Source organism: Benincasa hispida, chromosome 11, assembly GCF_027475165.1.
Source record: "Benincasa hispida cultivar pf3 chromosome 11, pf3_genome.v1.1, whole genome shotgun sequence".
Classification (NCBI taxonomy): Eukaryota; Viridiplantae; Streptophyta; class Magnoliopsida; order Cucurbitales; family Cucurbitaceae; genus Benincasa; species Benincasa hispida.
In genome coordinates this window covers 3,073,147-3,097,974 of record NC_143488.1, presented here as the reverse complement: position 1 = coordinate 3,097,974, position 24,828 = coordinate 3,073,147, and the positions used below count along the sequence as shown (strand labels likewise).

At 31.8% G+C, this 24,828-nt stretch overlaps 1 protein-coding gene across 3 annotated transcripts; it reads left to right on the top strand.

The window, feature by feature from the left end:
* Window positions 1–14,735: 14,735 nt before the first annotated feature.
* On the top strand, window positions 14,736–19,176 carry NPSN11 (Putative plant snare 11). 3 transcript variants are annotated; one of them, XM_039047214.2, is made up of 9 exons: window positions 14,736–15,529; window positions 15,705–15,797; window positions 16,855–16,948; window positions 17,066–17,103; window positions 17,675–17,763; window positions 18,104–18,183; window positions 18,313–18,537; window positions 18,626–18,710; window positions 18,845–19,176. In XM_039047214.2, the coding sequence occupies exons 1-9, from the start codon at window positions 15,453–15,455 to the stop codon at window positions 18,850–18,852; spliced, it is 789 nt and encodes a 262-aa protein (XP_038903142.1). In that variant the 5' UTR covers window positions 14,736–15,452; the 3' UTR covers window positions 18,853–19,176. The 3 variants fall into 3 exon arrangements, with proteins under 3 accessions (XP_038903142.1, XP_090162609.1, XP_038903143.1); XM_039047215.2 differs by having other exon boundaries at window positions 14,743–15,011; XM_090306483.1 differs by having other exon boundaries at window positions 14,740–15,529; window positions 18,626–18,960.
* The last annotated feature ends 5,652 nt before the right edge of the window (window positions 19,177–24,828 follow it).

The window sequence follows — 24,828 nt, the reverse complement described above, 5'->3', positions numbered from 1 at the left end:
ACACTTTTCGAGGGAACGTTGTTCAGAATATAGCATGCAGTCTCCACTATAAAACCCCAAAACGAGTCTGGAAGATGAGCATAACTCATCATAGACTGAACCATGTCCAACAAGGTTCTGTTTCTCCTTTCTGATACACCATTTTGCTGAGGTGTTCCTGGGGCTGAGAGTTGGGACACAATCCCGTGTTCTATCATATAGTTCTAGAATTAGAGGTCCATATACTCTCCACCACGATTAGATCGTAGTGTTTTTATCTTCTTACCTAACAAGTTTTTAACTTCAGCTTTATACTCCTTGAACTTGTCAAGGGCTTCAAACTTATGTTGCATTAGGTAGAAATAATTGTACCTTGAATAATCATCTATGAAAGAGATGAAATATTCATGCCCACCTCGAGCCGAACATTCGTCGGACCAATGAGGTTAGAATGTACAAGCTCCAAAACTTCCTTGGCTCTATAACCTTTTCCAGTAAAAGGTCGTTTGGTCATCTTGCCTTCGAGGCATGATTGACACACTGACAAGGAGTTTTCTTCTAAACTCTTTAGAAGTCCACTTTTCACCAACTGCTCAATCATATTGAGGTTGATGTGACCTAACCTTAGATGCAAAAGATGGGCATTTTCTTTAGGAGAAACCCTTTGGTCTTTTAGCTGTTGTCACTATACTGAACATTTTAGTATTAAACAAGGCTTTTATGATTAACGGCCTTAGTACATAAGTTACTTTCCTTCGAATCAAAACCAATCTCCATTCTAATCTTGAAAATAAACACTTTATTCTTAGAAAAGAAGACGGTGTAACCTTGTTCAGTGAGATAAGAAACCGAGATTAAGTTCCTCTTAATATGAGGAACTACAAAAATATTATCCAGTAATAGATAATGTTTCTTGTCCAAAAATAACTTCAGCCTGCCTACAGCAACAGTTGAAACAACCTCACCAGTACATCCTCGAAGAATCATCTCTCCCCCTGGCAACGTTTGCCAGGAATTGAATCCTTGGTAAGAGGAACTGACATGGTTGGTAGCACCCGAATCAAGGATCTAGGTAGAATCATCATTCTCTACCAAACACGTCTCCATGACCAATAAATCAGATTTACTGTCTTTAGATATCCTCCTCTTTTGGAGAGTAGTGGGATCTGCATCAGAACCTAAATAAGCTCCAAGTTGCATGTCAGAGAACACTTCTCTTCTATGAACCTCAATAGAGTCAGCAACAATTGCTTCCTCTTCCTAGAGTTTAACGTGGGAGCTGACACTACTGGTTTTGTCATCCATCCCTTTGTGCTCGAAAAGTAAGAACTGATGTTCAAACAAATCTTGCAACGAGTCCATGATCTTGCGTGCAATGACCATGTTCTCAACCCTTTTGGCCGAAACATCAAGTATGCTAGCCAAAATGTGAAGTCGAGCCAATGAATTAGCCTTCATCCATAACTCATATGTATTGCAAACACTTCATGGTGCATCAAGGGTCGGGAATTGAGGACACTCCTCAACCATGAAATATTCGAGGTCGTTTACCACGAAATACGTTTTACAAAATTCTTTCCACTGTATGTAATCAGTCAAATTAAAGGCATTAAACAAAAATACAAACGCATTGCTGAAAACAAAAACACATTAACCTACATTAGGTTTTAAGAAAATACCCGTTGAAAAACATACAACATCCAATAAGGTTTAGCAAAACTAACATGAACCCCGTGTGACATCTAGTTTTGCAATGACGCTTCAAAGGTTTAGGACAAAAGCCACCGAAGGGAGGTCAATTATCCCTCCTCTGAATTGAGAAATTCTCAACCAGTCATTAATACCAGAACAACTCTTACTCCCATAACGACTAGCCATCATTGATTTGGTCAAGATATCATTAACTTACTCAATCTCCCGTAAGTGTGATCTGCCATTTTAGGCCTTAGAGATTCGCCCCAATTAGCCAATCCGAAGGGAAAAAACCCGATTGGGGCAAAACCTAAAGCGACCTTATCCATTTCTAGAGTTCACCTTAATCTTGACAACCTGCACAAAACTCATTCAAAGGGGAACACTCCCAGGGCGTCACAGAAGAGTACAAAATGATCTCACGATGTGAACCAATGACAAAGCCCGTAGGGCGTGTTGACACACACCCTTCACCCACTTACTATAAACATTCTCTCCGTCCATCTTGATATTGACTCATGTAAACACCATCTGAAGGGGGATGCTCCCAAGGCACCACGAGGCCAAGCATGAATCTCATGGTATGAACATACAGGGAGAAACGTGAGTGGAATCATTGACATATCAGATACATCTCTTCCTCCCACCAAGCATTTTATAACCTAGGGTTTAGTTTACTTAGAAAAAACACGGCTAAGAATTTTAACTAAATGACTTTTTAGGTTTCCCCAAGAGTAATTTTACCTTGGATAGTTGAAACAACTTTTGATCATCATCCATTAAACTCTTTAACAGAGTCTTTGACCAACTGTCGCATACTTGTAGAAAATCTATCTAATTCACCTTTCCAGGTAGGTTCCCAGGTAGGGGTGTTCCATTTCCATCAGCTTAAGAACCCCAGCCTAGACAGAATCCACCTTAGATAAAAGGTCCCTTATAGAAAGATTTAATACAATTTTAATCTTTTATGCTAATCAATTTAATCTTATTAAACCGATTTAAAAAGATTAAACTAGGTTACTAATCCCATTAGAACCTTTGAACTTAGGTCTATCTCAATCTAATTTTAAAACCCTTTTAAAATAAGAGTTCACCCTAAGTCCGTATGCAACTCTTTCTTATCGATTTTAGTTCTAATTTCCTTTATAAAGCTTATAACGAAAACAACCAAAATCAACTACAACACGAAGCTAACACATACAAGGCATTCATAATGCTTATAAACAGCCTAAGTGTCATACTCCATGCATTGTTCATTCGTTGCTACCTTTTTATATAACACTTATACAAAATAGAAACAAAACAAGCAAAAACATGCTTCTATTCACCCTTATACTATAACATTATAATATAAAGACGATGCATGAATATGCTTACTACATGCACAAATGTAACTCTTATATTTCATGATGCATGCGCATGCTTTCATGCAATTTTTTCATGCCATATTATAACTCTTATAATACATGATGCATGGATAATTGCACAACCTAAGGTGGGTTTCAAATCTATATGTCCAACACTTTGCCATATAAACCACATACATCTCATGTATAATAAAAAATGTTGATGAATCGGAAAAAATTGCCTCAAATCCTTAAAAACTAAAGCTAACTATTATAAAACAAAGAGTCTCCAGTTTAAACAGGCGAACCGGGTCTTGAACTGTCCAGGCGAAGTAATAAGTCTCCACTAATCGTGTAGTAAACTTCCTCACGATCATCTACACGAAGAACAATCACTTTGCTCAATCGTTTACCTACGCGTCCAAAGCTAAACAATCGTTTAGCAATAGATCAGGTACCTTTTACTATGCGATAAAGCACGAGGTATGCGATTGTGCAGTGCACTCCGCATAACACAAGCCTTATACGATCGTCTAAACGACTATGATACAATGAAGCATCGTCTAAACGATCGCTGAGCGAGTGCTTTCATATCGTATACCGCATGATTGTGTAGTCAGTAATTATGCGATGAACATGCTAACTACACGATCGTTTAGCGCGTGTCTTTTACTAAACGACATCATATGCTCCCACTATGATCGTCTACCCCCAACGTCTACGCGATCAGGCAACCAACGCTACGCGATAGAGTAAACAATTTACCTCATTGTTTAGCATTAGCTAAACGATCATTTAGTATACTACACAATCGTATAGAAAAATCTATACGATTGTTTAGTTAAATCCCAATGATCATTTACTTGAGGTTACACGAAACAACTAACTCTTGGTCTTTTTCTTCGTTGAGAACCACATCTCCATGCTTCGAAACTTCATCACGAACGACTCGACTAACTCAAACACTTTAAATTACAGACTCGATTACATGTTAATTACGCCTAAAACACTGGGGCCCTTACAAATTAACACTTTGTAATTTAAAGAAAGATTTAAACAGAGGCAATTAACCCGTAAACATTCATCAACACCATCTACAAACACATTTAATAATTAAACGCAATGTAGAAAACCCACCACGACTATAAAAGAAGTTCAAAGCAGAAGTGAAATTTGGAATATCAGAACAACCTGGTTCTGATACCAATTGAAGGAAATCAGACATGAGAATTTCCATGAGCAGCGGAAGGATCGTTCCAAATTTCAATCGTACATGAACATTAACAATTACAATCAAGAAACGGAAACATACGGTCATGCACAAAAAGAAATTACATAATACTTTTCTATAAGATCAAGGGAAGAATTCTACATACCTTTGAAGACTCATCTTCAACATCCTTGATCACGGACGCTCATTCACAATAAGACGACAAACCCGAACACTCGAATACTAGGACCACTACATTGCACGATCCACAACAATCTCGAACACAACGATCACTCAGATCACGAACACAGTGAACGACCTCCAATAAACCTTGATAATGTCGAGTTGAGTATGACACCACTACAATGGCTACCTTGGTATTTTTTATGTGAGAATCCAGAAGTGTGGGCTCTGTGTGGACTTGGATAGAGGAAGAGATTGAAGGAAGAGCAATCATGTAAACGATTGAGCAAGTGAGAGATGTCAAAGTCTATCGTATAGACGATGCCCAATCATTTAACAAACCTTATGCGATCATTTAGCAAAAGTTGCACGATCGTTTAGCAAATCGGCCAGCTGAGTGCCTATCGTATAGAAACACTCCACGATCGTCTAGTCTCTCTTTAACTGTCGTTTAACAAATCTAATTTACTTGATAGCAGTCCTGATTAATTTCTGAGAATGGAATTCTCAATCATCAACTACTAAATTTAGGAAAATATTTTTCCTTTTATCTCACGGTTACCATGAAACCACCAATAGCCTTCCACTCAATGGTTATTAGAGAAAAATAGATAATTATCCAATAATTAATATTATTGTATATATATATAACAACCAACTTACCATACTTATTTATAACCTATAGTTTTAATATTTCATCTCATGAAACATATAAACCATAGCTTTTTTTTTCTATTCAATGGCACTTAATGTAAATCTCATTTACATTAATCCTCCACTTAATATATCTCATACATCACACCAATCATATCATATATAATCGAATTATCTCTTGTCAATTTGAACATTTCAAATCAAATCCAAGAACTGATCCTCAACTTGAATCATTGAGTTACTAAGGGGACCTAGACCTGAAGCTCGAAGCTCCAACGGTACGTGAATAACTGACTAAAATTTTTAGTCATGGGATCCACCATCCTTTACCTGCCAGGCACTCCACTAAAGACTGACAACTGAACTCTTCTTACTACAGATATATCATGTATCCATCTTAACCAATCAACAGTGCAATAACTCCTCACAGATCGCTCGTAAGTACAGCTTAGCCGATAACCATTATTCCTCGTAGTTACATCTAACTTCTTAAGTACCACTAATCCCTCTAATGAACATAAGTCATAGTCCTACTATACTGAGTCCTCTCTTCCAAAGAGAAGCTGTGACCACTATGTTCAAGCCTCGGAATCAGCCTTTAAGAGAGCAATCTATCTATTGACCCTTGCTTCGGGGAAGGAGTGAATTCCATCTTGTGTAACTGAGTTCCTAGCTCCCAAATCAGACAAGTCCCAAAAAAGGTAGGCATGTTGAGTTGGCAATCTGGCCACTCTCACCCATACTAATCAAAGGACCGCCCTCAAAGGCAGAAGTTTCCAAAACACTTAGATTGAGGTCATGTCACCTATGGTCGTTTAGATGAGATGTAAGTCTCCAGTATCAACGACGTTATATACAGAGACGAATCATCTCGTGGTCCGATCTTATACAAACTCTTTGTATAGGACATCCCCACTCACATGTCTCCACATGAATTGTCATGATCTACCATCTTAGTAGTTCACAACACTTGCAAACCTCTACAAAACGGGTCGTATCCGTAGTGTTACTAGGATCAGGTATCCCTCCTTAATCCTTATACTACAGACCTATTTAGGTTATCACTTAAGGCACGATCCACTTATATATCTCATATACATGCTTAAGTTTACATACAATAACCATGGAGATTTGTTTATTGGATATAAGTAAATGCCAGATAAAATAACTCTTATTTAATTCGTAACAATGTGTATAAATTACAAACAACGAGACTCTGGGAGAATTAGGACACCAATAGTTTAATATCACATCATATACAACATATAAACTGTAGTCCTTTTCTCCTCCACTAGAAATAAATCATATTTATATCCTTTTCCTCTAATTAATGTATCTCATACATTATGTCAACTATATCATATATAATTGACCAGTTTAATCATATCATATATAATCAAACTCTCTCTTGTCAATTTGAACACTTCAAACTGACCCAAAAACTGATTCTCAACTTGAATCCATTGAGCTACCAAGGAGACCTTATAGATTTGTGGCTTGAAGCTCCAACGGTACGTGAATAGCTGATTAAATTCTTTAGCCATGAGATCCACCATCCATTAACTGTCCGACATTCTACTAAAGACTGACAACTGCATTCTTCTCACCACAGATATATTTCTATGTCCATCGGATATAACCAATCAACAGTACGATAACCCTTCACAGATGCTCGTAAGTACAGATGGGCCAATTTATCGTTTTGCCTCTGTAGTTACATCTAACTCCTTAAGTACCACCGATCCCTCTAATAAACAACACAACATAGTCCTACTATATGTGGACACTTCTCGGGCCATGAGAAGGTATGTGGTGCCACATCGTTCAAGCCCCAGAATTAGCCTTTAAGGAAGCAATCTATCTACTTACCTTTGCTTCAAGGAAGGAGTGAATTCTATCTCGTGTAGCTGAGTTTCCAACTCCCCAATCAGACGAATCTCCAAAATGGTAGATTTAAGTTGGCAATCTGGCCACATGCAAATCAAAGGACCGCCCTCAAAGGCAAGAGTTCCCAACTCACTCAGAATTGAGGTCATGTTACCTATGGTCATCCTAGTGAAATGAAGTCTTTATCATGAACGGTGTTATATAACGAGACTATAACACTTCGTGGTCTGGTCTTATACAATCTCCTTTGTATAGGACCCCTCACTCACATGTCTCCACATGAATGATCAGGATCATACCATCTGTAGCAAGTCACAACACTTGTAATTATTCTACAAAACGGGCCGCATCCGTAGCATCATCAGGAAAAAATTTCCCTCCTATATCCGTATACTACAAACTATTTTGGTTATCATTTAAGTCATGATCCACCTATATATCTCCACATACATGCTTAAGTTACAACGACAACCAGAGATCTTAGTTTATTGGTTTGTGGTAAAACAAATAAAACTTCCTATGTTTCATAGACAATAGTGAAGAAAAATATCATATATTATTACATCACAAACGTTTGTTCAATACAATGTTTACAAACTACAGGACCCAACGAGAGTTTAGGGCATCAACCCCAACACGTGTACCTTTACTAAACGATCAAGCACCAGTCTATACGATAGACTCTAAACTCTCCTACTTGCTTGGTCGTTAAATACGATCGTTCTTTCCTCCTTCCCTCTACCAAATCCAATAGAGCCCACACCTCCTGGATTCTTACTTTCGAGAATACCAAGGTCATTAAGTGGTGGTATCCAAGTTATTGCTTATTCGTGTAGAAGACAGTTCGTTTGCTGAACGAGAGCGAAAGATTTGGGTAAACGATCACAGCAACAAAGAGAGGTGTTGTTCTTGACGAGAGCGAGAGAGAAACAGAGGAAGAGTTCTTCAAATGTGAGTCTCTCATTTCTTTGTATTTAATTTATTGAAAGCATGTCGTAATTTATTCTAAAATGCATAACTTGTATGTATGTTCGTGAATGCTTATTTTTCTGTCACAATGAATTTGGAACGATCTTGCTCCCGCTCATAGGTACTCTTTGATCAGAGTTCCTTCAGGGTCGAGTTTTGTTTAGATTTTTTTGGGGGGAAAGTTTGAGTTCTTTGTGTATTCGTTCCTGTTTATGAAGTTTGAATATTGTGGGGGGTGTGTAGGGAGTTGAACTTGTAGGTTTTTATGTGTTTTTTTTATGTTTATAAGCGTCGGGAATGTCGTGGGGGTGGGTAGAATTAGGTTATATTCGTTTTGTCATTGAACTTGGAACTTTTGTGTGTTTATGAATGTTTATGAATGTTTGAACATGGTGAGTCAAGTTTGGTTTAGATTATTTGAACATGGATGTTTAGATTGTTTGAACGTGAACGTGATACTCAGATAAAATTTAAAAAAATTACAAATTACAAATTAAAAAAATGTAAAAGCCAATATTCAACCAGTAAAGGAACTCCCCACGCATAATTGGGTCGTTGGGAGTTGCCCTAAGTCCCAACGAATGGTATAGCCCATCGGGAGTGCTGGAACTCCTGACGCATTAGTGGGCCGTTGGGAGTTCTTGGAACTCTCGATGACGTATACTAACTATCGAGAGTTTCCGTAACTCCCAACGACCTACATTCTGCATCAGGAGTTCGTGAATAACTCCCGACGGTCCCTTTCTTGTGTCGGGAGTTCCACTCCTAACGGATTTTTTCCGACCAAACTCCCGACGATCAGTTTGTTGTCTAGAGAGGATCTCCCGACACATTTTTCACCATTTTCCAGCGATTTTGGACTTCGGGAGAAGTGCGATTTCTTGTAGTATAATTACCATTCACTTGAGGTTGAATTAATGAAAAAAAAAAAAAAAAAAAAGATTATGCAAAATCATGCAAATAAGGAAAACCTTGCAAAATCACTCTAAATCATGCAAAACCAACTTAAACCAATCTAATTACTATTCACTTGAGATTGAATTTGTGAAAATAAAAAAAATCATGCAAAACCATGCAAATAAGGAAAACCTTGCAAATCACTCTAAATCATGCAAAACCAACTTAAACCAATCTAATTACCATTCAGTTGAGATTGAATTTGTGAAAATAAAAAAATCATGCAAAACCATGCAAATAAGGAAAACCTTGTAAAGTCACTCTAGTTCATGCAAAACCAATCTAAACCATGCAAAATCATACAAAACAAGTACAATAATCCCAAATCAATGAAAAATCATGGCAAATCAATAATTTAAACAAAAATTGAAAACAAATTAAGTTTTAATCTTATAAAATTAATTACCATTCACTTGAGATTGGATGAGTAAAAATTAAGAAAAAAAAATCATGCAAAATCATACAAATAAGGAAAACCTTGCAAAATCAATCTAATTCATGCACAACCAATCTAAACTATGTAAAACCATGCAAAATTATACAAAACAATTATAATAACCCCAAATCAATGGAAAACATGGAAACTCAACAATTTAAACAAAAAAGAAAAATAAAATAAGTTTTAATCTTATAAAATTAATAACCATTCACTTGAGATTGGATTAGTGAAAAAAATCATCAACTATGAAAAATCAAGTACAATAAAAAACAATATCAAGCGCGATAAATTTTCCTACAATTAAAAAGAATAAGGTATTAATAGTGAGTAAGATATTTAAAAAAAGAAAAGAAAAAAAAAGAGAGAAAAATCTGATGGATACCTGGTCTGAGTCAGAATTGGGTAATTTCTACCAGACTCGGTGTTGAACCAAAAAAAAAAAAAAGAGAGAGAGAGAGTGAGGGAGGGATGAAAACCCGGTGGGACACCCAGTCCCCATCAATCCAATAAGAGCCCGATGTATGCATTATGAAGCCCGACTGGATTTCTTCAATTCAATCTTTTCCCCTTTTTATAACCTGACGGGATACATGGTCCCCACTGCCTCATTGACTCGGTAAGGATCCGATGTATGCGTTATGAAGCCCGATTGAGTTTCTTCACTTCATTTTTTTAAAACTAGTTTCTTTATTTCATTAATCTCTTTTTTTTTTCTTTTTTGTCTTATAACGAAATCGTAATTAATTTGTGATTGAGATAGGTAATTTATTAGTGATAGTAATTTATTAGTAATTGTAACTAAGATAGATAATAGAATGAGATTGCAATTAATTGATTGGAATGATAAAAGGTAACTAATCATATCAAGTTTTTCTTTGCTTACATCACTTTCGTAGTTCCAAAAAAACATGTTTTTTAAAAAGTGACATTTTTTCAAAAAATAAAGTGGGAGGGGTCATTTTTGTCAAATTTCTCTCTTTTCGTCTTATAAATTTGCACATTTAAAGTCAAGCAAAAGTTAATTTAGGGTTGGAAAGCAAAGTCATTTTAATACATCTAGGGAAAAGAAAATGTCATTACAATTACTTATTGTGTTCCACAAGGTGGACTTCGTCGATTTTGGAGTGGTTGTCTCTTTACTTCTATCCCGACCCCTCAACATTTGAACTTATTCTTCTAGTAATCTTTTTTTTTTCGTGATGATAGAGGAACTCTCAAGTGTCCTTTCTTTTTTTTTTTTTCTAAAGAAAAAAAGAAAAAACTTAAAGATCATATCTTCAATCTAAGATCCTTCAACTAATGGGAATAAATGGGGTAGGTGGCTTGATTGAGATGGTTTCAATTTTTCTTTTCTAAGAAAAGGGTATGTCGATCTTCTTCAAAAAGTATAAAATTTATCTCTTGAACCAGTGACATTTTTTGTCTGATATTGACACAATTGACTTTAAAAAGTCAAATTTGAAGAAGTTTGTCCCTTTTAAACTTACAATATTTTCCTAACAAAATTTGAAACTTATATGTAATTATAAATAGATTTAAAACATACCATATTATTAAAAAATAAATTAAATTATAACAAATACACTGGTATGAGAAACGTGTATTGAACTCACAAAAGAATAAAGAAAAGAAAGGTAAACTTTCTACAGAAAAGGCAATGCTCAAATTCACTTGGAAGGGGTGAGATAAATAACTTGGCAAATGTCAACTATATCCCTTAAAATCATAATTATTGATACCGTTTTTTTCACATAGAATCTTTTATTACAATAGATGGATAAGTGATGTGAATTATTCAAGAATTTTTGTCTTATAAAAACAAGATATCGATGAGTTTCTATGAAATTGTATTAGGGATTTAGCCAATTCCATGTCGTGAGATATCATTGAGTTTATGAGGTGGCAATGGTCCCCATTCCTATCCTACCCTATTTCCCGTTTTGGAAGTTGAGAATCCTTGTTTGGACATCAGATCCCACGAAAAAAAAATTCCATATTTTATTTTTTATTTTTTTATTTTTGTATTTAAAATCAATTAAATTTTTATATTTATATTGAAATTATAAATATTTTAGGTAATCGATTAATATTAGTATTATTTTATTTATTTAAATTAATAACAAAAAATGTTAGCATGTCTTTATTTTAAATTTAATAAAAAGTTATAGTTAGTTATAGTATGAATTAAAAAAAAAAGTAAAAATAAAAAACGAAAGATTTTAAGCTACCGTATTAATATATATAATAAAAAAATATTCAGGTCAGGGTCGGGATACCCTCCTCAACCCGTCTTGTACCCGATTAGGGGACCCGTTTTGTATCCTCGGTTTGACTCTATCCCTGACCAAACCGAAGATTCCCTACGGAGATTTTTGCCAACACAGGAATTCGTGTTATTAAAAGATTTCCTACATATATATTTATTAATGAAATGAGTCAATCCTCCATTTTGATATATTTTTTTAACAAAAATGGTGATATTGTTCTTCCATTGATAAAAAATGTCGATTTTTGAGAAGTATCATGATCATTAAATAAGAAGAGCTTCAGTTTTTAAAAGTAAACCATTTGAAAATCTATTGATTCTAAGAACTAATTGCAAAGTTGATCATTTGAACATTTCAACGTTATGTTTTGGTATTTTCCTTCTTTTCCATGTGTCAATCTATCATTTGTCTAATTTTCCATGTCACTCCAAAAGTAAAACTTTCTAGTTTTATATACTCCATTCACTAAATATTTGACACATCATTTGATGATAAATGATTTTACTTTATGAGTCCCACAAAATTCTTACATGCTTCTTTTTGTGCATTAGTGGTAATAAGAAAAAATTTCCATACTATTTTAGTATTACAAAATTTTCCATCTTATGATAAACATGTCACATCACCCACAAAGAATGTCAAAACTACAACATAATCTTAACCTATAATCTTGTTTTACTTATAACTTCTCAATCTAGATTCTGATCATTCAAACTCTACAATATACACTCTTAAGTGAAAAAGGAGAAACAATGTAAAACATGGCCTAAAATCTAATTACCATGTCAATCTATCTTGTTTTGTTTATAACTTCATAATACTGTGATCAACATATCAATCAACTACAAAAAAGGTGTTCATGATTAGTTTGGTTTGAGAGTCAAATTAAAATTGGATCGAAAACTAAAAAAAAAAAATATTAAAAATGAACCGATCATATGTTTTGTTATATTGTAGTTGGGTTAAGTTGTTTTAATTTAATTTTAAAAGGAATCTTACGCGATTGTACATATATACACGTTTAGTTTTGAGTTTGATTTTTTAACGAGAATTCATTTTTTTTTTTTTAGTTTTATTGATATTTAAACTGAAGGGAGCAACATTAATCACTTCTTTTTTTTTTTTTTTTTTTTTTTTTTTTATGATGATGATGATGAAGCTACATTAATCTTTATTAGCAACCAAATGAAATAGTGATTGAGGAATATGATAAGTTAACATGATCATCTCTAATCTCAATTTGTCCACATTGTCCTCCTAAATAAGAGAGGTTGGTATATCTTTGGAATTTGATTTTTATTTATTTATTTTTGGCTTCATTCTACTAAGGGGCATTGTTGTAATTTTAGGACAGCTTGTGTGTTCTTTTTAAATAATAATTAATTTAGTATATTTATTTGAATATGAATTATTCACCTATTCTAAAAAAAAAAAATATGAATTATTCTAGCTGTTTTCCATAGCTGAAACAATGACTATATGCAAAGATATAGTTGTTGCAATCATATTGGTGGAAAAGTAAAAATGTGAACACTTTTAATGTTGTCTTTTTATTTTCTCATTTTGTATGAAAAGTAGGGGTGCAAAAAAAAAAAAAAAAAAAAAAAAAAAAAAAAAATCAAACCGATTTAAATTGTTCTAATAGTTTGGTTTGATTTTTTTAATATAAAACTGGATATATTGGTTTGTATTCAAAGAAAACAAAAAAATATCGGTTCGGATCGATTTCTTATTTGAAGAACCAATCAAAACCGAACGAAACCAGTGATATATATATATATATATTAAAATTTGACATTTTTGTTTTGTTCTTGCCATTTTTCTACATCAAAAAACATACATGTATATATAATATCATAATTAAAATACAATATAATAATTAAAATATTTAAAAGTTCCTAATGAAGAGTTTATTTTTAAGGGTGTATATATATATAATAGCCCAATTTTAATTTAAAATTAGGACACATTCAAAACAAAGTGGAAATAAAAAACAAAAATATTAGAAAAAAAAAAGAAAATTCCAAAAACTAATAACCAAACCGATAATAAACTGATCCAAATAAAATTAATATATTGTTATGTTCTTTATCCGACATTGGTTTGAATTTTTTTTTTGTAAAGCTGATTGGTTTAGTTTAATTCTTGATTGACTCCAAAATCGATAAAATCGAACGGATTATCACCCCTAATCAATAGCACAAAGAAAAGCTTAATACAATAGTTTGTTAAATGATAATCTCTCATTTCATTAACAATTGGCTCTAGATTTTTTTTAAAGACCACTTCCCTTAAAAGTGTTTGGAAAATAAATAAATCATTTCAATTCAGATTTAGTAAATATTAAAATGAACGATAAATATCAATTTATACACCTAAATTTCGAGGATTATATCACTTAAATATTGAACTAATAATTATATCAACTTAAATTATGAATTTTTATAAAATGTATCAATTTATTTCGATCGACCAATATCGTGAAAAACTTAATAATATAAGTCAATTAAACTCCTAAATTTATCATGAACCAATCAATTAGGACATTTGAAAATCATTCTTACATTAATTCTCAAGTACATGTAGACTTCTTTTAATGTTGATTTTTAACAAAATGGACAATTAAGATAAATGTATAGATGATTTTCAAAGAATTTAAAGGTCTAATTTGATTCATTTATAGTTTATGGATTTAATTGATATAAATATAAATTTCATATGAAGTTTTTCTAAATGATATGTCAGTAAATTGATACATTTACAAAAGTTTAAAGAATATAAATTGATATAATTACTTTTTTATGATTTAAATTAATATAATATTTGAGATTTAGGGATATAAATGGATAATTTTTCTAAAATTAATGGATGATAAATCCACATGCATAATATACTACTTGAAATTGAAACACTTCCTAATTTTCATATTTTATTAGACCTAATAAAAGAAATGCACGATATTTAAAAAACAAAAAAGAAGAAGCGCGTGGAGCTACGCGTTGTCTAGTGCGATTGATTCTAATTTCTGACCCCCCAACAAAGAAAAACAACCATTCCAGTTATTTATTGGCCCAAAATTACGGGACCCAAAAAAAAAATTTATTTTTATTTTTTCTTAAAAAATATAAAAAAATCGAAACTTCATCTCCTCTGTTTCTTGAGAGCCAAAAACCCCCCTCTCCCCTTCGCTTTCTTCTTCCCCTTCCTCTCTGTAAACCCAACAACAAAAAAAAAAAAAAAAAAAAAAAACCCCACAAAAGAAAAAAAGCCCCATTTTATATTATATTCGATTCAAGATCTTAGGGGAAAAAAAAATCCAATCAAAATCAAGTTTTCCTGTACAATACATTGGAGGTTTTTGTGTAAATCACGAGGCGGAGCTGTTTGTTGTGTGTTCCATTATAAGGGGAAGATTCTGAAAGGAATTGGTTCGTGGGTTTTCTTCTTAGATCGTCATTTTGACCTGCATTGTTCAGATCTCTCTGAATTTGGGTTTCATTTTTTTTTTTTTTTATTTTAAATTTCTGGGTTTGTTTGTAGCTGGTTTTTTTTTTTTTTTTTTTTTGGATCTGTTGGCTGATGTTTCGAAGTTTTGGCTTCGTTTTATCAATTGGGTGTTTGCGAGAGATGATGAATGTGTGAGATGATGATGATCTGATTGAATTCGTTTGTTATTTTCGGTTCGCATTGGTATTTGTTTGTTGGGTTTTTCGCCATTCACATTGATTAATCGGATTCTGAGAATTTCGGGAGGTGGGAGCTTAAGATCTTGAAAAAATTGTTAAGATTTTAGCTATTGTAATGTGCCTTAGTCTCTGAGGAGGACAAGAATCGGTGTATTTTGTTTCTTGGAGGTTTGAATTTTGAAGATGGATTCCTTATCTTCAATCAGCGAGGAACTTGCAGACATCGAGGGGCAAATCAATGATATCTTCCGAGCTCTGTCGTAAGGATTCTTTGATTCTTCATCCCCCGTCAACTCTGTTCTAGAAACTGCCGTATTTTCGCTCATTGCTGTTTTTTTAAATGATGGGTTTGCATGAACTTTGATTAACATTTGCCGTGAGCTTGTTTTATGAGCTTAAACCTCAAATTTGGCCTTGTTTTTGTTATATCTACAGAAATGGATTTCAGAAGTTGGAGAAGATTAAGGATTCAAATAGGCGGAGTAGACAATTGGAAGAGTTGACGGATAAGATGCGAGAATGTAAGAGGTATATCACATCTGATTCTTCCTTTGTAATCTACTTTCGATGGTGTCTGCATATTCTCTACTGGAATTTCTTCCAATAGTTCAAGTTCTATCAGAAGGTGTTTCTGAATTTTAAATCTCTCCACCTCTTTTGGGCTGTGATTGTGTGAAGGAAATGTCTTAAAAGATATTCCCTCAAGGCTCGCCTTGAGACAAGGCTCAAACTATTAGCTTTGGAATGTTTGCCTTATTTGGATCGTGCGAGGTTTATGCCTCTTAAGCAGAGGCTTGTTTAGCTTATTGATAACTAGAGGAACTATATAAGTCTCAATTTCCTAAAAGATGTAAAGTTTCCTTGTATATGGGATGCTAATATATTGTGAGTTGTATAATTCCACCTTTAAGTTTTACTACTTTTACTACCTAGGTTTTGATTAACATGGATAACAATAAATTTAAAAAATATGTGGACCCTATTAGTCATAATAATGATGTTAAGAATGAACTTTTATAATCTATATTTAAGAAATAGGTATGATGTCTAAATATGTATATATATTTTTTGTACTTTCGCACCAATATGTTTAGTAATAACTGATTATTATACATATTTATACTTCGTTTATATGTATGTGTGTATATATGTGCATGTATATATTAAATTGTAATCAAGGTCTCATTCTATCTCAAGGCTTACACCTTGCTTGTTTGAGAGGGAACCCATTGAATTTGTATTTGAAATCACTGTTTTCTTTAAGTTCAATTCTACTCTACCCCTTGGTATATGACAATGAATAAATGGGTAACTATAGCATTTAATATGGATTTTTTTCTTAGTTAATAATCCTTGGTCATTCTTGGATGGAGAACATTGGGCAGTCTGTACATTTCGTTCTTGTATCTTGAAGTTTCTGGACTTGGTCAACAATATGCTATTAAACAATTCACCTGTATCATTCATTCATCTTTAATTAAAATTCTTTTTAATCTTGATGATGGTGGCTCATCATTAAAGATATAGTTCCTTTGAATTGTTCCTGTTTCTTTTGGTAAACACTTTCTGTTTATTTCTTTTACAGGCTTATTAAAGAGTTTGACAGAGAAGTCAAGGATTTAGAAGGCAGGAATAATTCTAACACTAATAAAATGCTGAGTGAGAAAAAACAGTCTATGGTGAGACATGAACTTTGAATTCTTTGTAAAGGAGTTTTCTTTTATTATTTCAGAAATGTTCCTTCTTATTTCTGTTGTGTAGTGTATAGTTATTAAATATTCTGTATCTCTATGCAGATCAAAGAGTTGAACTCATATGTTGCCCTTAAAAAGCAGTAAGATTCAGTATCTATTTTCAACTTTGTTATTTGGTTCATTTGTTAGTTAAAGCTAATTCCATGAATATTGGTTACATTTCTTCAAAAGGTGTTCAGTACTGTCGCTTATTTCCTTGTCATTAATATATCTTTTTCGTTTTCATTTGACTGACTTAAATATCTCTGTTCTTCTTCTAGTCTATTCACTGATTTTCTTTTGTTCTCCTCGAATGAGTTAAAACAAATGTATTTGGTTGCCTATAAGAACTTATTTTCTTAATTTGACTCAGGTTCCTTTCCCTAACCCTAACCCCCGCTTAATACAGTTGAAAAGTATTTGCTTTGACTCGGGAGCTGATGTAATGAACAAATGTCATTTTACTTAGTTGGAAACCTTTCTTTAGTAGGGTTTTCGTGGGCTTGGTTTTTTGTATGCCTTCATATATATTTTTTCATTTTTTTTCTAAAAAGCAATGGTTTCTATAAAAAAAAAAAAATTAACAAATAACATAACACATCAACATCAACAACTCTATTTATATATGAAATCGTTTATCATCAATAATGGTTGTTGTTGATGACGATGCAGACATGCAAGCACTCTCGACAACAAGCGTATCGATCTCTTTGATGGACCTGGTGAAAGTTATGGGGAAGAAAATGTGTTGCTAGCTTCAAGTATGCATATTTGGTTTTTGTTATTTAGTTCATGATTGAAACCATTTCTGAACATTATTACTGTAATATATGAGCTGAAGCCTGAAATACTATAATGGGCAAAAAACTGAATATTCTGGTCCAAATGTTAATTGGTTTCAGCATAGGTTTCAAATGTTTAAACCGATAAGTGAGTTCGACCACTTCTGGGCTCACTTATGACCTATATGATGTCTGCTGTAGTAATAGCAAAATGATTTAAACTGAAAAAAAGAAGTTGCAATGACACAACATTACTGCTGATGTGAAACAAAGTTGTATAAGAAAATTACTAATGTATAGGCTATTTATGTTATTGCAGATATGACAAATCAACAATTGATTGATAAAGGAAACAGGATGATGGATGAGACCGATGAAGCAATTGAGAGGTCAAAAAAGGTTAGTTTGTCTTTGGCATTGCATTCTTTCTATTCGATTTTAAATCGTAACAGATTTCAAATGTACAAAATTGTCAGCTTGTTAGCCTTTGAAATAAAATGATATGTGGTGGTTCTATGTATACGATAGGTAGTTCAAGAGACAGTGAACGTGGGAACAGAGACAGCAGCAGCTCTGAAGGCACAGACAGAGCAAATGAGCAGAATAGTGAACGAGCTCGACTCCATACATTTCTCACTGAAGAAAGCCTCAAAACTTGTGAAGGAATTAGGGAGACAAGTTGCAACTGATAAGTGTATAATGGCCTTACTCTTCATCATTGTCCTTGGTGTCATTGCCATTATCATTGTCAAGGTACCTACCATTTTCTCATTCTTCTTTCTTTCTTTCTTTCTTTCTACATTTAGCTGAACATTTCTGGTTCTGTATTCCTCCTCCTTAGCTGGTGAATCCAGATAACAAGGACATTCGGGACATCCCGGGGCTGGCACCGCCCGTTCAGAGTCGAAAACTGCTTTGGAATTCCGGTTAGAAACCTGAGTTACGAAAAAGAATCATCATTCATATCCTGAAACTCACTCACTCACTCTTCTGTGAATGATCTGCAGCTTAGCCAGCTTCTTTCATTATACCTATGTGAAATTGTTCTAGCCTTTTGTAGATTTGTGAGATAATAAGCTCTGATGGGCTGAATGAAGGAAAGGGAAGGGGTTTGTTGACTTCATTCAAACATAATATAGGCAAAAGGAGGGGGGACAGCTTAGCCAGGTTCTTTCATATACCTATCCAAATTCAAAATTCTTACTCTTTACTTTAATATAGCTACAAATTATATTCACTCTTATTAATTGGTACAAATTATATTCACTCTTATTGAGTCCCCTGCTGTCCTATCCTTGAGATTTTATTGATTTTTATGTATGGTCCTGTCTTGTATAATGTAATCTTAATCACTCATATATTCTATCATTTCGTCTTATGTTCGGGGAGTTAGTTAAAGTATCTTTCTGATTCGTGTAGTTTAGGTTTCGTTCCATTTTAGTCATTACATTTTTAATAAATCTTAAATTTAGTCTTTGTACTTTAAATAGATCCTAAATTTAGTGTGGCAAACTTAACTTTTATTGAGATTGGTCAAGTAATAATTATACTTTTCATGTAGTCAATATATATGCACAGTTGATAAAGGGATTGCTAGATATATTTGGGAAAGGTCGATTAACTAACTACATAGACTAATTTTAAGTTTTATTGAAATTGTACATTTAAATACAAGGACCAAAATGGTATTTTAACATCGAAAACCGTCCTATCGGTTTGGGTTACGAACTAACATTGAAAACTGACCTATCGGTTTGGGTTGGTTCATAGAAACTGCTATAATGAATTGGCCATTGAACAAAATTCAGAATGTGAGGGTTGAAATTTATACTCTTGAAAGATCAGGGACAGAATTGAAAAAAACACCAAAACATTAGGGGGTTAAACATATCATTAGCCTTTTGGTTTATAATAGGTTTGTTTATCCTCATCTTTACTAGCACTTTAGGTTAGATCATAAAACATTACATCCTTTTTATATCTAACCATTTTGAAAAGGTTAAGGTTTTGACATACCAAATTGGACCTTAATTAATCATTTTTATACTATGGGGGTAAATGATCATATCATGGTTTTACTCCATGAAAAAAGCCATATAATGGTTGACTTTTTTTTATAGTATTCCAATAATTTCTCATTAAAAAGTCCACAATGACATAGCCTGAGTGGTAAAAGCAAGTAAATGATTAGAAATTCGAGTTATTTTGCATATTAACACTCCTAACTCAAAAGTCTATTCACAATTAAGAATGAGTATGTTCTTAGGACATCTTGAAACATAGATAGGGTCGAACATGACTTTATGACGACATTTTTTTTATAGACGTTCACTTGCAGCCTATACAAGTACTCTTTGAACCGTGATTACTCAAAATAGGACCTTTTTTAAAAAAAAAAAAAAAAAAATCTTCCATTTTTATGTTTAAATAAACATTCAGCAAATGCAAATGCTTTTTCTATTTTATTAAATTTTTTTAATGAATATGATGCTAATTTGATGGGAAAAAATAAGATAAAATATAAAAGTAAAATTAAGGGGGAATTTTAATTGAAAAAACTTTTGAAATACGAAAATAATGGTTGTATGTTTGGTCCTTAGTTTTTTTTCTTTGAATTGCGATCAATAGATTATTAACTTTAAATTTATAAAGTATTTAATATTCAATAAAATAAAATTTAATCGTGGAGAACAAGTTCATATTAAAAAGTTTTCTTTTTCTATTAACAAGCATTTTTTTTTTAAAATCACCATACTAAAAAGATATAAATCGAGACTTGGAATGATGTAGCAATAGCCTAAAATAAGTGATGGTCCAATTTTTCGTTCTTGGTTAATGCCATACCATTCAGGTGCCAATTGTTGCTTAAAAAAAGCTAAAAAGTTTATACTACAAAGATAGTTTTACAACTTTTAGAAAAGTTTGAGAGTAATATTGAAACTTTTAAAAGTATATAAGAATATCTTTCAAATAAATATCAAAGTTTAAAGTATTTTCTATAATTCAACCCATGTATAAAACCCTTCACATTTACTATAGCTAGAAGGACAAAATTAAGAGACATAAAAGTTTGAAAGAAAATATTTGTACACTTCAAAAAAAAAAAAAAAAAAAAAAATGTAGAAAGTGGTAGCCCATAGAAAAATTTTCCCTAGTTTATTTCAAAGTCTTCTAGCATGGACCCAATATCACCCCCTAAATTTGTGCTACATCTTATTAATTGCTTATAAATGAAGTGTACTTGGAGTAACTTTTTGGGGGAAATTTTGGTGTTTGAAAATTCTTGTGAGAATGGTGGAAAACTTTGATGTAGGGTACATAATCTAAAGATAGGTTACGTGGCATTTATGTAAATTCGACGAATAAGTCTTTTGAGTTAGATATGTGATTGGATCGATTCAAATTAATTTTAGAAGAAAACATCAACGATAATTGAAACAATATTACATTCTGAAAATAAGAAAATTTAGAAGAATAATTGATGATTAAGAAAATTTCTACTATAATTCACGTGTCAAACTAAATTGAAAATTGATAAAAAATTTGACTTGCTCCATTGAAATTGAATGGATTTTTTTTAAGAGTTAATTATCTCTTCCATTCACACTCTTTTCTATTCTCGTTTCCCTCTCATACCAAGAATGAAAGGTATAGAAATATTTATTCTAGGTTTGTTTCGTAATCCAAATTCTAGTTTATATTTTCAAATTTATTGAGTCCAAGAAGTATGTGTTTAAGACAGAAAATTTAGATTTTATTTTTGAAAGTTATTTTTGAATTATATGATCCAAAAAGTATAAATTAGGAAAACGACATTTTTCTGCTTTCAATGTACTATGAATTTAAATTTAAAATTTTAAAAATAAACAACAAAATATTACTAATGTGAATATAATATAAATAAGCAAACCGTTTATTTATTAATTTAAACTTTTTTTTGAATTTTTTGTTTTTATAATTTTTTTCAAAAATATTCATTGACACAAATATCTTCGATATTTTTTTGTATAAAATTGAAATATTGGTATTTTTGTCAACATTGACACTTTAAATAGGAAAATTCCAATTGATAGGGGTGTTGTTGGGTTGATTTGTTCGTGGGTTGAGTTAAGTTGAATGTGAGTTGGCTAAAAAAAATTTGAGTTGATCCAACCCAATCCGAATTTTATATATATTAATAATATATGTGTATTTCCTCTTCCGACCGCTCTACCACTGAGCTACTGAGGAACAACGGACTTAAGGAAGCCCACTCTCGTTCTTTGGACCAACTTCTGACCGAACAAAAAAGGGTTAGTCACTCTTTTTCACATACACCGGGAGAAAAGGTTACGATAGCTTACTTTGTATTGATTAAATTTTGATTTTTTAATATTTTTATTTTAAAATTGTTATGATATTTATTTTTGTTTAAAATCTGTAATAAATATCATAGATATTTGATATTTAACATTTGAATTTTATAAGACTTTGGTTATTAGTCATGCATTGTATATAAATTTACATATTTTTTAATTAAAAATAAAAAATAAGTTATAATCGACAACCCAACCCAACCTGAATTTTAAGGGTTGGGTTGGAAACTTTATTTGAGTATTGGGTTGCCAATCCAACAAACCCAAATTTTTGAGTTGGTTAGAAAAATACTCTTAACCCAACCCATGTACATTCTTACCAATCGATAGCACTTCTGAGACTAATATTTATATGTATAGCAACATTTTTAAAGAATTGCAAATAGAGCAAAATTTATTTCGTAGATTCTATTACTAATAAACTTCGAGAATTGGATATAGATTTTGTTATATTTATAAATTCTTTAATATTATAATTTAAGATCCATCACTATATTTGCAACCATTGTTCTTAAATATTTATGGAAAGGGTAAACAAGGATATTTGAAAGCGATTTCCATAGCTGTCATATCTCTGCCCGACATGAAAATTCATAAAACGACACAATCAATACAGAAAATAACAAGTTTAGTAATCTAGAAAAATGACCTTTTTTAATTTGTTCGAGTACTTTGACTTTTTCAACCCTTATGGATTCTTTAAATAATGAACTACTTTTCTTGTTATTCGAATCACTTTTTAACTTTTGTTCAACTCATTTCTAAATGCAATTTCAAGATAATTTGGTCAAAATGTCTACTTTTCTGTCAAATCACTATACTAACTAATTAATAATTATATTTTCATATGATAAAGTAATGATGCGTCCACTTATAAAGTTTAATGCTCTAAAATTTGATAGTTTGTTTACTTAGAATTAAAAAAAAAAAAATCAATTATTCTTCCTACTTTATTGTTGGTTTTAATGGTAACCAATAGTATAGTGAGATGGTTCAATTATATAAAATAAGAATAGAACAAAAAAAAAATCAGAGAGAGAGACTATTGCTCACCATCATATTTAACTAGCTTATTTGTTTGTATCACACCATGTGAAATTTATATCTGTTAGTTAAATTAGTATGCCACATCAAGCATTTAATTCATATATTAATGGTGGAACCAAGATTTAAAATGTGGATGTCTATTAATATTTTTTTAAAAAATAATTAATAATAAAAAATTTAAAAAATAAATTTAAAGTAGTAAATATATCGTTTATGATTTTGAAACAAGTTAACTTGTCTATTTATATTATATTTACATCAGTGACATTTTCTTAGAAAATTGTCATAAATAACATCTTTAAGTTTTCACCCTACAAAACTAACACCCTTCTTGAAAACTTATTCAAATAGTTTTTCTCGGTCTATGTCGGATGAGATTTACCATCGAGATTTAGATTAAAAAAAATTAATCTTTTCTAATTTATAGATTGTTTGGACCCTTTTGGCCTTTCTCGGTACACCGAGATTCTAGGAATTTTTCAAAATATTACGTGATCTTTCTAAATCATATACCAAATCGTATATATTTTTAGAATTTCTCAAAATATTAAATCAAAATCTTATGAAACTTTTTAAATCTTTAATTCAATTTTCAATTTCCAAATCAATTTAGCAATTATCCAAACGAACTTTTTTAGATGGATCTCAAGTGATTGATTTTTATTTTTAAATCTTTGGAAAGATTAATTTTTTTATAAAAAAGATAAAATATAAATAATATATAAAATCTTGATATGAATCTTGTACAGATTAACACCTGGGTAAGTGAATTCTTTGACAGATTAATGTCGAGATTTTATATATTTTTCCATATCTTACTTTTTTTTTTTGGCAAAATTTAATCTGTTCCAAAATTTAAAAATCAAAATGCAATCATCCATATGAAAAAATCTAATGGGTCAATTCATTTGGAAATTTAGAAATTCATATATAATCGGGGAAATAGAAATTAATCTAAAATTACATAAGAATTTAATATAATATTTGGTAAAGATAACCAAAATTGGAGTAAATTTAAAAATATTTAAAATTTGGTAAAAGATTTAGATAGATTACTAATATTTGAAAAAATTACCAAAATTTGGTGTTTAATCTCTCTAATATACCGCTCAAAACGGCAAAAAACAATCGATAAGTCAGAAAAGGTAAATTTTAAACTAAATTTTGGTAGTCGATCTCGTCCAAGATCCACCTTGAAAAACTAGTTTAACGACTTTTCAAAAAGCGTGCTAATTCTGAAAAATGGAAAGTTGAGTTTGCTATTTCTAACAATTTTTTTATTGTCTTACTTTTTTTTTTTTTTATATGTAGTAGATTTTTCTATAATATAATGGAAATATGATTTCACTACTCATGTCGATATCGAATCCATGGTAACATAGAAATATCTACATCTTACTGTGAATGCAACCTTTGAAAAATGAGAATCACGATAAAAAATTACAATTTTTTGTCTCTAAAATTTGATCTTAGCTTTTCCTTTTAAATTTTCTTGAAGAATGATATTAGTTTCTTTTTGGTGTTTGAGATTTCAAAACTTCCATGTTTAGTTCTTGAAGCTTAAATTTGATTTTGAAGTGGTCTTTTGAAATTTGGAATTAGTATTTTAATTGGTCCTCGGGTATAAAAAAACGTAGAAAAT

What these genes read in the sequence shown, in the direction of transcription:
- NPSN11 (XM_039047214.2), top strand. Translation starts at nt 15,453, where the DNA reads ATGGATTCCTTATCTTCAATCAGCGAGGAACTTGCAGACATCGAGGGG. An exon ending in GATATCTTCCGAGCTCTGTC is followed by an intron (nt 15,530 to 15,704) that starts GTAAGGATTCTT and finishes TTATATCTACAG; the next exon opens with AAATGGATTTCAGAAGTTGG. An exon ending in CAATTGAGAGGTCAAAAAAG is followed by an intron (nt 18,184 to 18,312) that starts GTTAGTTTGTCT and finishes TGTATACGATAG; the next exon opens with GTAGTTCAAGAGACAGTGAA.